Source organism: Triticum urartu, chromosome 4A (assembly GCF_056163025.1).
Source record: "Triticum urartu cultivar PI428250 chromosome 4A, HENAU_Tu73, whole genome shotgun sequence".
Taxonomy (NCBI): Eukaryota; Viridiplantae; Streptophyta; class Magnoliopsida; order Poales; family Poaceae; genus Triticum; species Triticum urartu.
In genome coordinates this window covers 564,298,859-564,312,894 of record NC_141876.1, presented here as the reverse complement: position 1 = coordinate 564,312,894, position 14,036 = coordinate 564,298,859, and the positions used below count along the sequence as shown (strand labels likewise).

The window sequence follows — 14,036 nt, the reverse complement described above, 5'->3', positions numbered from 1 at the left end:
GTACCCAGAGATCGCGGCATTCCTCCACTGTTCGTCAGCATCAAGAAGTACTCCCCTCTCTCTACTTCCCATCTACATTATGGTTTCCTCTGTTCATCAGCACTCTTTGGCATTCATCGTAGTTCTTTTCCAATGCACACTTTGATCAAAAGAGCAATAGGGAAGTTGCGCTGTAGCGGTTTTAGCATATGTTTTCCAACCGCAGATGCATCCCATCTTCCTGAGATTCAAACCCAACTCGCGTGTCCTTCCACTATCATACTTAGGTTTAGTAATTATTTCCTTTTTCTAAACCTGTTGTTGATCCAATATTATAGAACAGATCCATGGAACCTGTTTGTGTAACACTTAGTGAAATTTCAACTGCCTTGATAGGTTACTTGACCCACCATTTACTCGTCGGGTGGCTTAACTGTCAACCTTCTCTAACCCGCCATAACTTCATCCGGCTCACCAACTGAGTGTCCATAGCTTTCTACTATAAAAACAGCTGACTTAACCATGAACCTTGAAGGTATTGGGGAATTCTTCCTTTTAATATTGATTCACCATACTGTATTTCTTAGGCATTCATTGAAAAAATGACTAAGACCGTGACTGCATGCAACTGGACCGCTTCAAGCATCACAGAGCAAACCTTGAACGAATATGTTCAAATGGGTGTTTTAGCAGCCAAGGATGCTATCCACTGGCGAGCTCCGGGGACGGAGATTAGACCTGAACCAAAGGAAGGCGAGATCGTGGTTTTTGCTGATCATATGCTCCGGGGCTTTTCTCCACCCGGCTCAAAATTCTTTCATGACGTTTTGCACCTTTTCCAACTTCACCCTCAAGACATCGGCCCAAACTCTGTTTCCAACATCTGCAACTTCCAAGTTTTTTGCAAAGTATACCTTCAAGAGGAGCCCAGTGTTGATCTTTTCAGAGAGCACTATTATTTGAACCACCAGACTGAGTTCACAGACGGGCTTACAGAAGGTTGGGGGAATTTCCATTCAAAGGCGCAAAGAAGCCACCTTCCCTTCGGCCCAACTTCCCAGTCATCCTAAAGACTGGAACCAAACCTGGTTTTATTGTCAAGATACATCTCCTACCGATGAGAATCCTCGGTCGTGTTTCCGTGACACCCGACTTAGCTCAAGACATCGCTCCCAGACCAGATCATCATTGAGGAACGGGCTAAATACATTCCTACTTTTTCGAAGATCAGAGCCTTGATGGCTAACGGTTTAACCAGAGTTGTTTAGTCCGGTGCTGGGTCGCCTGGAGGATTTTGCCCTTGAGTCGCCGGTCCGGTTTAATGTGTGAATATACTGGTGACGTGAAAGACCCACAATGTCACTGCAACATCCGGTTGGAAGATAATGAAATCAACAAGATGACAAAAATGCTGCTCGGGGAGAATTTGGAAACTTGTAGCAAGGTGGGACTGAATCCAATCTGCACCCTTAACAAGGCTCCAGCTGTAAGTACATAAAGCTATTTTTACTTTATCTATTGTTCATACACTTCCTTCTCCTTATTATCACTTGTTCTCTCTAGGTCAATTCCTCTTTCTGGAACAAGAAACTTCAAGATAAGCCGACCAACAAGGTAAGAGCAAAGAACAAGGCTCCTAAGAAACCTGCCAAGAAGAAGGCAGATGCAATTGACCCGTTTACTCTGGATAATGAGTTGGAGGTAGAACTTGACTCCCTTGGCTCCTTTTTTGTACATCTTATTGATACTGATTACTATCAGGATGACGCGGAGGCTAGCCACACAGATGGTGAAGAGGTAACTATCCTTTCCTTCGACTCAGAACCTCTGCCAAGACAGAAAGTTCGATAAGCGAGCCGGAAAGTAAGGTTTTCTCACCCTTTAGCTTACTTGAATCCAAACTTATCTTGAAGAAACAACAACACGAAGTTCGCCACACAACCGGAACAACGGTTGTGGAAATCTTTCCTCCGGCTGACCCAATACGCCGGTTCCTCGAAAGCTCCAAAATGAGGTGCCACCTAATTCAACCTTTTCTTTTCCAAAGGCGGGTCTTATTTGTCAACCGCTTAACCCTTCCGACTCAAATTATCAGGGAACCTCTCACTCTCTTCCGGCGACTCAACTGGGACTCAGATTCCCCTCTTCAAAGTTGCTCCTGGGTGAGAACATTAGATTTATTTACTTTAACACTTTACCAACTGATACATTAACCTTCTTGTATCTTATTTTCAGTGGCATAGCCAAGCCCATCAAAAAGCTGAAGGTCAACAAGACGGCCGAAGACCCCAAGGTTGCTGAGACGGAGAAACAGACCATTTCTAGAGCCTCTCAACAAACTCCGGTGGCTGCTGCTGATGACTCACCACTAGAGACTCACGACGTCACAATGGATCCAATGGGTGTTGATCCGCTCAGTACTAAACCGCCAAGTCCCACCAAGCCCGCTGAAGAAGAGGCTGAAGATGTTGGGGTCACCGAGACTGGCTATACAGAGCTAGGTAATCCCACCGTGTTATTAAAACACATTATCAAGGAAGAATTCTCAGCTGCTAATAAAGGCAAATGGAAATTGGACTTGGAGAGCTATGTCAGCTTCTGCACCAACGAGATTCATTCGGGCTACTTAAGCCGCCTGCATACCAGTCGAGACATGGAAGCCGGCTTAGTCAATCTGATGAAAGAGTGCTTTGAGGTAAACGCTGCAACCCTTCTCATATATATATATATATGTTTATATATGTCAGCCGCCAAGTCTATAGGATATGAAAGAATTGACAATGTTGTAAACTTAAATGACAGCCTTTCGCGATCCTTCAAAATTACCCTATCTCCATTAGATCCAAATGAGTAGCCCCCAAGGGCCGCTTAAGCTGAATAGTTAAGCCGGGACTTAATATAATGTTGTAAAAAATCTGAAGATGTAGCCCCCAAAGGCCGGCTTAAGCTGAATAGTTAAGCCGGGACTTAATATTATGTTGTAAAAAAAATCCGAATATGTAGCCCCCATGAGACGTCTTAATTTGAAAAAATTGAGCCGGGTCATTAAGGATTAATTTTGAAAAAGAATGACCTACATTAGCCCCCAGGTGCCAAGTAGAATATTGGTAATGTGAATGGGACTTCAATAGAATGATTACCATGATTCCCGCGTACTGCTTTATTTATCCTTGCAGGCTGAGTTAAGCATGAAGGAGTCTCAAGTGGTTGATCTGCGGAAGAACATCACCTTACAACAATCAGAAATATCGATTGCCAAATCAAAACTGAAAGCCGCCTTAGAAATATCTGAAAAACTAAAGACAGACTTTGACACGCAGAGAGACGGCTGGGAGACCAAAAAAGCAACTCTATTGAAAAGAGCTGAAGATGCTGAAGCTGCTCTTAAATCAGTGACTGAAGAGTTATCTGGTTTAAAGTGACATGTAAAAAAATGACAGCTGCCATCTTTGGTAAGTGACATTGCATCGCAATTTTGCACCACTAACTTTCTTTAACCTGCGTGACGACTTATCATATGTTGTGCACGTAGGCCCTAGAAGCTCTAACCTTGGCCAAGACATGTTGGTGAAGCTGAAGGCGGTTTATACTCTGGTGGAACAGTTCTACACATGCACGCAGTGATCATTAGTGGTTATCTCACATAATAAATAGCCACCTTCACTCATCAAGGATGTATTGGACAATTTATCTGTCATGCCCAAGAGAATTGAAGAGAACAAGCGGTCCGCGGCTCGAGCCGACGCCATCACTGCTTTGAGCCAGGCCAAAGCATGGCAGGCGGAGCTAGACCCAAAGGAGATGGCCACTGGCTGTCCGATCCTCAAAGAAGACACGTCTCCCTTTGATGCCAGTGATTTTACCAAATGTGTAAAAGAGATGCGTCCTCTGGCAAGAAAATTGGCTGAAGAAATGGATTTTTCCAAGTACCAGGCGGCTTACATGATGGAGAACACCAGAGTTAAAGCACCGGCTTATGACATTGTGGATCTTATTCTGCCAATACATAAGCATACTTTTTGTCTTGACATCAATCCATACAATCTTATAGACGATGAGGCCAAGTTCAAAGCTTTAACTGGCATCGACTGGACATCATCAGACTTCCAGACGATGGAGGGAGAAGAAGAAGAACCAACGCAGGATAATCCGGAAGCTTCAACTCACCAAGACCAGAACAACTGATCCAAAGGGCGGCTCTCAGCCTGCAGTGCGACGTTTTTGCTTTGGAAAAACTCTTAATCATTCGGGCTTTGGAAAGCCTTGTAATAGGCTAGTTGAAATAATGATCTGTCATGCCATCGTGCATGTTTAGCCTTAAAACTGCTATTTTTTATATGCCATTGATGAGCTGGCTGGTAATATCATATTTTATTTCAATGTTCCTACAGACATGGTAAACAATAGACACCCTGGCGGTTTACGCCAGGGCGGGTCATAATTTCCAATATGATATGTTCTGGCAACGTAAAGTCTATAACCAGGGCGGGTTAGGAAAAACCCGAAATATTTATTCAAATATGAAGTCATACTTGTAGCCCGATATCATAATGATGTTGTAATAATTGTAATCCAGCATGGGTATTAACCCATAAATATGTAAAATCATGACTTGAATTTATTCAAGGCAAACCATCCTGGCGACTTAAAGTTTGCTTATCAGGGCAGGTTATTAACCCAATATGCTCAATTATGAGTCATACAATCAAGGCTACATGGACGGAATTGTGAAAACCGTATGTATATATATATATATATATATATATATGGAAAAAAGATATGAACCCAAAAAACTTCAGAAAAAATAGAAATTCAGAAAACAAGGCTTTGATAGGCCGCCAAGCCTAAAACTTCAAGTGCTTTCATGGGCCGCACAGCCACCGAGTTATTTCCAGCACACCTGTAAGCCGGCCCTCACATGAAAAACCGCCGGTTTAACTTTAACGAGTTCAGGTCTTATTTAAAAGATTGACTGTCAAGAACATGGCGGGCCATTCTAGGATTACCTGGGTGGAGTAACAACGACATACATGCAGGTAACCCGAAAGTTGGTGTTTACACGTGGCATATAAGCCGATCAAGAGGGTATCAAAGCTATGCTCATTGAGCAGGAAGCCCCCAAGTGACCAATGAGTCGGAATGTAATCTGGATCAAGAGGGTAATCAAGGCTCTACTCATTGAGTAGGTCGCCCCCAAATGACCAATGAGTCGGAATGTAATCTAGATCAAGAGGGTAATCAAGGCTCTGCTCATTGAGCAGGTCGCCCCCAAATGACCTTATGACCAAACAATAAAGGCTTCGATTTGTAGAAGTGAAACGACAGAGGCCCTGAATTATCAGGGATGCCGTCTTTATTATAATGATCATAATACATACAATGAAGAAAGTATGTACAACACAAGAGCTAGTGGCTCAAGTGTAATATGGCTGAGGATGAGCAATGTTCCATGGCCGGTGGGTCTCCTTCTTTGATGTGCGCGAGTCCTTGTTCTCTCGAATATCAATGAGGTAGTATGACCCATTGTTCAGGTTCTTGCTAACCACAAAAGGTCCTTCCCAAGGCGGGGATAACTTATGCATATCTGTTTGATCTTGGATGAGCAAGAGCACCAAGTCGCCTTCTTGAAAGGTCCGAGTTTTACCCCGGCAGCTATGATAGCGACGAAGATCTTTCTGGTATATCGCAGAATGAGCTGCCGCCAGGTCTCGCTCCTCATCCAAGAGATCAAGAGCATCCTAATGTGATTTTTCATTATTAGCTTCAACATAAGCCGCCACCCAGGGCGAGTCATGACGGATATCACTTGGAAGAACTGCTTCGGCCTCGTAAACCATGAAGAAAGGCGTGTAACCCAGTGACCTATTGGGGGTGGTGTTGATACTCCACAGCACCGAGGGTAACTCCTCAACCCAAAAACCCAGTGTCCTTTGCAAAGGGACCATAAGACGGGGTTTTATCCCTCTCAAGATTTCTTGATTGGCCCTTTTAGCTTGACCATTGGACTGGGGATGAGCTATTGATGAGACGTCAAGACGAATATGCTCTCGTTGACAGAACTCTCTCATAGCACCTTTGGATAAGTTAGTGCCATTATCAGTTATGATGCTGTGAGGGTAACCAAAATGGAAGATTACTTTTTTCATGAATTGAACCACTATTGCTACGTCGCACTTATTGACCGGCTCTGCTTCAACCCATTTGGTAAACTTGTCAACCGCCACCAGGAGGTGGGTCTTATTATCCTTAGATCTCTTGAAAGGTCCAACCATATCCAGCCCCCAGACCGGAAACAGCCAAGTAATTGGAATCATCCTCAACTCCTAAGCCGGCACATGAGCCTGGCGAGAAAATTTCTGCCAGCCATCACACTTAATAACCAGATCCTCTGCATCAGCATGAGCCCCCAACCAGTAAAACCCATGACGAAAAGCTTTAGCCACAAGAGACTTAGAGCCGACATGATGGCCACAATCACCTTCACGTATTTCCCTTAGAATCTCATGGCCTTCTTCAGGAGAAATACAGCGCTGGAACACACCTGTGACGCTGCAGCGGTGTAAATCGCCACTGACAATGGTCATAGACTTGGACCGATGGGTTATCTGCCTGGCTAAAAGCTCATCCTCAGGCAACTCACCTCGGGTCATATAAGCCAAATACAGGACCGTCCAATCAGGAGTGGCATGGAGAGCCACCACCAACTGTGCCTCCGGGTCAGGAATAGAAAGATCCTCCTCTGTTGGCAATTTAACTGAAGGATTATTCAACATGTAAAGAAAACATTAGGGGGCACCGGCTTACGCTGAGACCCCAGCCGGCTTAAAGCATCAGCCACCTCATTCTTACTGCGATCAACATGTTCCACCTGATAACCTTTGAAATGTCCAGCAATACTGTCAACCGCTCGATGATAAGCTGCCATAAGCGGGTCCTTGGAATCCCAAGTACCCGAGACTTGTTGAGCCACCAAATCTGAGTCGCCAAAGCACCTCACCCATCTTAAGTTCATCTCTTTAGCCACCCAAAGGCCATGGAGCAGAGCTTCATACTCAGCCGCGTTATTAGTGCAAGGGAACATTAATCGTAAAACATAGCAAAATTTGTCACCTCATGGGGAAGTCAAAATAACTCCAGCCCCCGAGTCCTCCAGTTGTCTTGACCCGTCAAAGTGAATCATCCAGTAAGTGTTATCTGGCTTCTCCTTAGGCGTCTGCAACTTTGTCCAATCGTTGATGAAATCCACAAGAGCCTGAGACTTGATAGCTGTCCTCGGCATATATTTCAACCCATGAGGTCCAAGTTCAATGGCCCACTTAGCCACTCGGCCTGTGGCCTCTTTGTTCTGAATAATATCCCCTAAGGGAGTTGAACTGACTATAGTAATGGGATGACCAAAGAAATAATGCTTCAACTTGCGACTAGCCATGAACACCCCATAAACTAGCTTTTGCCCATGCGGGTATCTCTTTTTAGACTCAATTAAGACATCACTAACATAATAAGCTGGCCTTTGAACCGGATATTCCTTGCCCGGTTCCTTAATTTCTACCACAACCGCTACACGGACGGCTCTGCTGTTAGCATCCACATATAAGAGCAAGGGCTCCATCTCAACAGGAGCTGTAAGAACTGGTGGATCAGCAAGCTGTTTCTTAAGTGCCTCAAGCGCCTCATTAGCAGCATCACTCCAAACAAAATGATTTGTTTTCTTCATCATCTGGTACAGAGGAATAGCTGATACATCTCCAACATATCTATAATTTTTTATTGTTCCATGCTATATTATATTCTATTTTGGACAATAAGGAGCTTTATTATACACTTTTATATTATTTTTGGGACTAACCTATTAACCAGAGGCCCAACCCAGAATTGTTGTTTTTTTGCCTATTTCAGTGTTTCGCAGAAAAAGAATATCAAACGGAGTCCAAACGGAATGAAACCTTCGGGAACGTGATTTTTGGAACAAACGTGATCCAGATGACTTGGACCACACGTCAAGAAAGCAACCAGGAGAGCATGAGGTAGGGGGCACACCCTCCACCCTTGTGGGGCCTAAGGGAGTCCTGGATTAGGGGGTCTCCGGACAGCCGGACTATATCCTTTGGCCGGACTGTTGGACTATGAAGATACAAGATTGAAGACTTCGTCTCGTGTCCGGATGGGACTCTACTTGGCGTGGAAGGCAAGCTAGGCAATACGGATATGGATATCTCCTCCTTTGTAACCGACCTTATGTAACCCTAACCCTCTCCGGTGTCTATATAAACCGAAGGGTTTTAGTCCATAGGACAACAATCACAACATACAATCATACCATAGGCTAGCTTCTAGGGTTTAGCCTCTCCGATCTCGTGGTAGATGTACTCTTGTACTACCCATATCATCAATATTATTCAAGTAGGACGTAGGGTTTTACCTCCATCAAGAGGGCCCGAACCTGGGTAAAACATCGTGTCCCCTGCCTCCTGTTACCATCCGGCCTAGACGCACAGTTCGGGACCCCCTACCTGAGATCCGCCGGTTTTGACACCGACATTGGAGCTTTCATTGAGAGTTCCTCTGTATCGTTGTCATTAGGCTTGATGGCTCCTACTATCATCGATTGCGATGCGGTCCAGGGTGAGACTTTTCTCCCCGGACAGATCTTCGTATTCGGCAGCTTTGCACTGCGGGCTAATTCGCTTGGCCATTTGGAGCAGATTGAAAGCTACGCCCCTGGCCATCAGGTCAGATTTGGAAGTTTGAACTACACGGCCGACATCCGCGGAGACTTTATCTTCGACGGATTCGAGCCACAGCCGGGTGCGCCGCACTGTCACGATGGGTATGACCTAGCTCTACCGCCGAACAGTACCCCAGAGGCCGCGCCCGCATCAGCTCCGACCCTTAGCTCGGAGCAAACTGCGCCAATCGAGGACGGATGGTTAGATACCGCCTCAGGGGCTGCAGTCTCAACGGCGATCGAGCCGAACACCAGCCTAACCCTCTGCGCAGCCCGTGACTCCAAGGTGCCGGACTCTTTTCTGGACTCCGAGCCATCCGCACCCCTTCCAATCGAATCCGATTGGGCGCCGATCATGGAATTCACCGCCGCGGATATCTTTCAGCACTCGCCCTTCGGCGACATTCTAAATTCACTAAGGTCTCTCTGTTTGTCAGGAGAGCCCTGGCCGGACTATGGCCATCAGGATTGGGATGCCGACGATGAAGAAATTTGATGCCCACCCACCACCCAATTCGTAGCCACTGTCGATGATTTAACCGACATGCTCGACTTCGACTCTGAAGACATCGACGGTATGGACGATGATGTAGGGGACGAACATGAACCAGCGCCTATAGGGCACTGGAAAGCCACATCGTCCTATGACATATACATGGTGGATACACCCAACGAAGGCAATGGCGACGAGATAGCGGAGGATGACCCCTCCAAGAAGCAACCCAAGCACAGACGTCAGCGGCGCCGCTCTAAGTCCCGCCAAAGCAAAAGTGGTGATACTGGCACAGGAGATAATAACACTCCGGATAGTGCCGAAGACAACAACAATCCCCTCCAGCAAGATTTAGAGTAGGAGGATGAAGGAGCCAGCTCTCCTGAGAGAGCGGCAGACAGAGAGGATGACAATTACATGCCCCCCTCCGAAGACGAGGAAAGCCTCGGCGACGATGAATTCACCGTACCAGAGGATCGCGTCGAACAAGAGCGCTTCAAGCGCCGGCTTATGGCCACGGCAAATAGCCCGAAGAAAAAGCAGCAGCAGCTTCAAGCTGATCAAGATCTGCTAGCTGACAGATGGACGGAAGTCCACGCGGCCGAGGAATATAAACTCGAGCGCCCCTCCAAGAATTACCCAAAGTGCAGGTTACTACCCCGACTGGAGGAAGAAGTGTATGATATGGCTGATCGGCCACCTCGTGGCCGTGATAGAGAGGCATTCCAGCCAAAAACTCAGCCTCCACCCCGACGCCATTCAAATAAAAAGGCATGGGGAGATATGCCAGACCTGCGAGACATATTGGAGGACAAAGCAAAGCATGCCAGATTGATCTACGGATCACGACGGCGCACCACTCTGCGAGACGATAAACCTCACGCCGGATACAGTAAAAGCAAATCCGGCCGGGCCGAACACAGCGGGCAAAACCCATTCGAGCTGCGTCGCGACATAGCCCAATACAGAGGCGCCACACACCCCTTATGCTTCACAGACGAAGTAATGGAACATCAATTCCCAGAAGGTTTCAAACCTGTAAATATTGAATCATACGATGGCACAACAGATCCCACAGTATGGATTGAGGATTTTCTCCTCCACATCCACATGGCCCGTGGTGATGACTAACACGCCATCAAATACCTCCCACTAAAGCTCAAAGGACCAGCGCGGAATTGGCTTAACACCTTGCCAGCGGACTCCATTAGCTGTTGGGAAGATCTGGAAGCTGCATTCCTCGACAACTTTCAGGGCACTTATGTGCGACCACCAGACGCTGATGATTTGAGCCACATAATTCAGCAGCCAGAAGAGTCAGCCAGGCAATTCTGGACTCGGTTCCTTACAAAGAAAAATCAAATCATCGACTGTCCGGATGCGGAGGCCTTAGCGGCTTTCAAGCACAACATCCGAGACGAGTGGCTAGCCCGGCACCTTGGTCAGGAAAAGCCGAAATCTATGACAGCTCTCACGACGCTCATGACCCGCCTTTGTGCGGGAGAGGACAGTTGGCTGGCTCGCAGTAATAACATATCAAAGAACCATGGTACCTCAGATACCAAGGACAGCAATAGCAGGTCACGTCGCAACAAACATAAGCGCCGCATTAACAGCGAAAATACTGAGGATACGGCAGTCAATGCCGGATTCAAAGGCTCTAAACCCGGTCAGCGGAAAAGCCATTCAAACAAAGTACGCCGGGTCCATCCAGCTTGGACCGTATACTCGATCGCTTGTGTCAAATACACGGCACCCCAGACAAGCCAGCCAATCACACCAACAGGGATTGTTGGGTGTTCAAGCAGGCCGGCAAGTTAATTGCCGAAAACAAGGACAAGGGGCCGCGTAGCGATGACGAGGAGGAGCCCCGGCAGCCGCACACTAGAGGACAAAAGAGTTTTCCCCCGCAAGTGCGGACGGTGAACATGATATACGCAACCCACATCCCCAAGAGGGAGCGGAAGCGTGCGCTTAGGGACGTATATGCGTTGGAGCCAGTCGCCCCAAAGTTTAGCCCTTGGTCCTCCTGTCTGATCACCTTCGATCGCAGGGACCACCCCACTAGTATCCGTCATGGCGGATTCGCCGCACTGGTCCTAGACCCAATCATTGACGGATTTCACCTCACTCGAGTCCTTATGGATGGCGGCAACAGCCTGAACCTGCTTTATCAGGACACAGTGTGCAAAATCGGTACAGACCCCTCAAGGATCAAACCCACAAAAACGACCTTTAAGGGCGTCATTCCAAGTGTAGAGGCCCATTGTACAGGCTCAATTACACTGGAAGTGGTCTTCGGATCCCCGGATAACTTCCAAAGCGAAGAGCTAATCTTCGATATAGTTCCGTTCCGCAGTGGTTATCACGCGCTGCTCGGGCGAACCGCATTTGCTAGATTCAATGCGGTACAGCATTATGCATACCTCAAGCTCAAGATGCCAGGACCTCGCGGAGTTATTACAGTCGATGGAAACACAGATCGCTCTCTCCAAACAGAGGAGCACACCGCAGCCCTCGCAGCAGAAACGCAAAGCAGCCTCTCAAGGCAATCAACCAGTTCAGCGCTTCACAGCCCGGGCACCTTCAAGCGCGCTCGGGGCAATCGACAAATAGACCGCCTGGCGCGATCTGAGCTCGCGTAGCAATACGGCGGCCACCCCAATCCCAGCCCAGCGGCGAAACTCATGCCGCGCGTACATAATTACGCATTAAAAAATACCATGGGCACAGGTGGGGAGGGGGGCACAACCGCGGCATGCCCCAAGACGCGGCCTAAACTGCACTAGGGGCTTCCCGTTTGGTTATTTTTCTTTTTCTTTCAGGACCTTAATCTCTGGAAACACTGTCCAGCAGCACTATTGTCGAACACATGATGCAGCAACCAAGGAGGTAGACAGCTACGTTATACCACGGAATTCCCAGGTTAATTACAGTAATGAGTGAAATATTCAATTTAATATCATTCCTCAGCTTGCCCTTGGACGGGACATAGTCCTACTCTTTGCTTATCACACTATCTATATCACTCTACTTTAACGCAATTTTTTAATAAACAATGCATGACATTATGAGTATTATTGCATTCTTGTTATATATATACATCTCTGTGTTCATTAATGACGCCTTGCAACCGTACACTATGGTACGACCAATACACCAGGGGCTTACGTACCCCACAATGCGGTGTGAAAAGTCTGAACACTTTCACAAGTGCGGCACGCCGAACTTATAGCATTATATGAATCAGCTCCGAATCATGTCTTTGGTCAAATGTTGGTTTGCCCGGCTCCTATGTTTTGGTACCTTACGTTCCGCTCTATCGGCTAAGGTAGCGCTAGGAGAACTACTGCGATTGTGCCCCGGTTATGCTGGGTTCAGCATAAGAGTAGAGAAAGCTAAAACTGACTGTCATGATACGGTGAGAGACTGGTCGCTGTTCGGCGAGGTTTCAAGTCCCTAAAGACTTATGCCGCTTAGAGTGAGGGGTCAGCCCTGTCCGGCTTAAAGGCGTGTATCATGCCCCGAATTTGGCCTTCTGAATACCAGGGGCTTCGCCGAAATTTAAAATTATAGAATTCTATGGCTAAGTGAGAGTGATAAAGCATTATTAGTCCGGTTGCCTTGTTTGCTGTGCTGAGCACCTCCCTCGAAGGACGCAAACATGGGAACAAGAGTGCTCAGGTTTATCCCGAACACCCCAGCACTCGTGGCATGGGGGCAGAAGCCGAGGACTAGTGAGGGAGTCCTGGATTAGGGGGTGTTCGGATAGCCGGACTATACCTTCAGCCGGACTCCTGGACTATGAAGATACAAGATTAAAGACTCCGTCCCGTGTCCGGAAGGGACTTTCCTTGGCGTGGAAGGCAAGCTTGGCGATACGGATATGTAGATCTCCTACCATTGTAACCGACTTTGTGTAACCCTAACCCTCTCCGGTGTCTATATAAACCGAAGGGTTCTAGTCCGTAGGACAACATACACAACAACAATCATACCATAGGCTAGCTTCTAGGGTTTAGCCTCTCCGATCTCGTGGCAGATCTACTCTTGTACTACCCATATCATCAATATTAATCAAGCAGGACGTAGGGTTTTACCTCCATTGAGAGGGCCCGAACCTGGGTAAAACTTCGTGTCCCTTGCCTCCTGTTACCATCCGGCCTAGATGCACAGTTCGGGACCCCCTACCCGAGATCCGCCGATTTTGACACCGACATTGGTGCTTTCATTGAGAGTTCCTCTGTGTCGTCACCATCAGGCTCGATGGCTCCTACGATCATCAATAGCGATGCAGTCCAGGGTGAGACCTTCCTCCCCGGACAGATCTTCGTCTTCGGCGGCTTCGCACTGCGGGCCAATTCACTTGGCCGTCTGGAGCAGATCGAAAGCTACGCCCCTGGTCGTCAGGTCAGATTTGGAAGTTTAAACTACACGGCTGACATCCGCGGGGACTTGATCTTCGACGGATTCGAGCCACTACCGAGCGCGTCGCACTGTCCCGACGAGCATAATCTAGCTCTGCCGCCAAACAGTGCCCTAGAGGCCGCACCCATATCGGCTTCGACCCTTAATTCAGAGCCAACTGCGCCGATCGAGGATGGGTGGTTGGACGCCGCCTTAGGGGCTGCGATCCCAACGGCGATCGAGCCGAACACCAGCCCCGTACTCTGCGAGACTCGTGACTCCAAGGAGCCGGACTCATCTCCGGACTCCGAACCCTCCATGCCCCTACCGATCGAATCCGATTGGGCACCGATTATGGAGTTTACTGCCGCGACATCTTTCAGCACTCGCCTTTCGGCGATATTCTGAAGACACTGAAGTCTCTCTCTT

At 47.6% G+C, this 14,036-nt stretch overlaps 1 protein-coding gene across 1 annotated transcript; it reads left to right on the top strand.

Moving 5' to 3' along the window:
• The first annotated feature begins 1,387 nt into the window (after positions 1–1,387).
• Positions 1,388–3,401, top strand: LOC147976643 (uncharacterized). The gene is made up of 5 exons (XM_087520929.1): positions 1,388–1,465; positions 1,543–1,655; positions 1,741–1,776; positions 2,215–2,674; positions 3,156–3,401. Exons 1-5 carry the CDS (start codon positions 1,388–1,390, stop codon positions 3,399–3,401), a joined length of 933 nt encoding a protein of 310 aa, XP_087377055.1.
• The last annotated feature ends 10,635 nt before the right edge of the window (positions 3,402–14,036 follow it).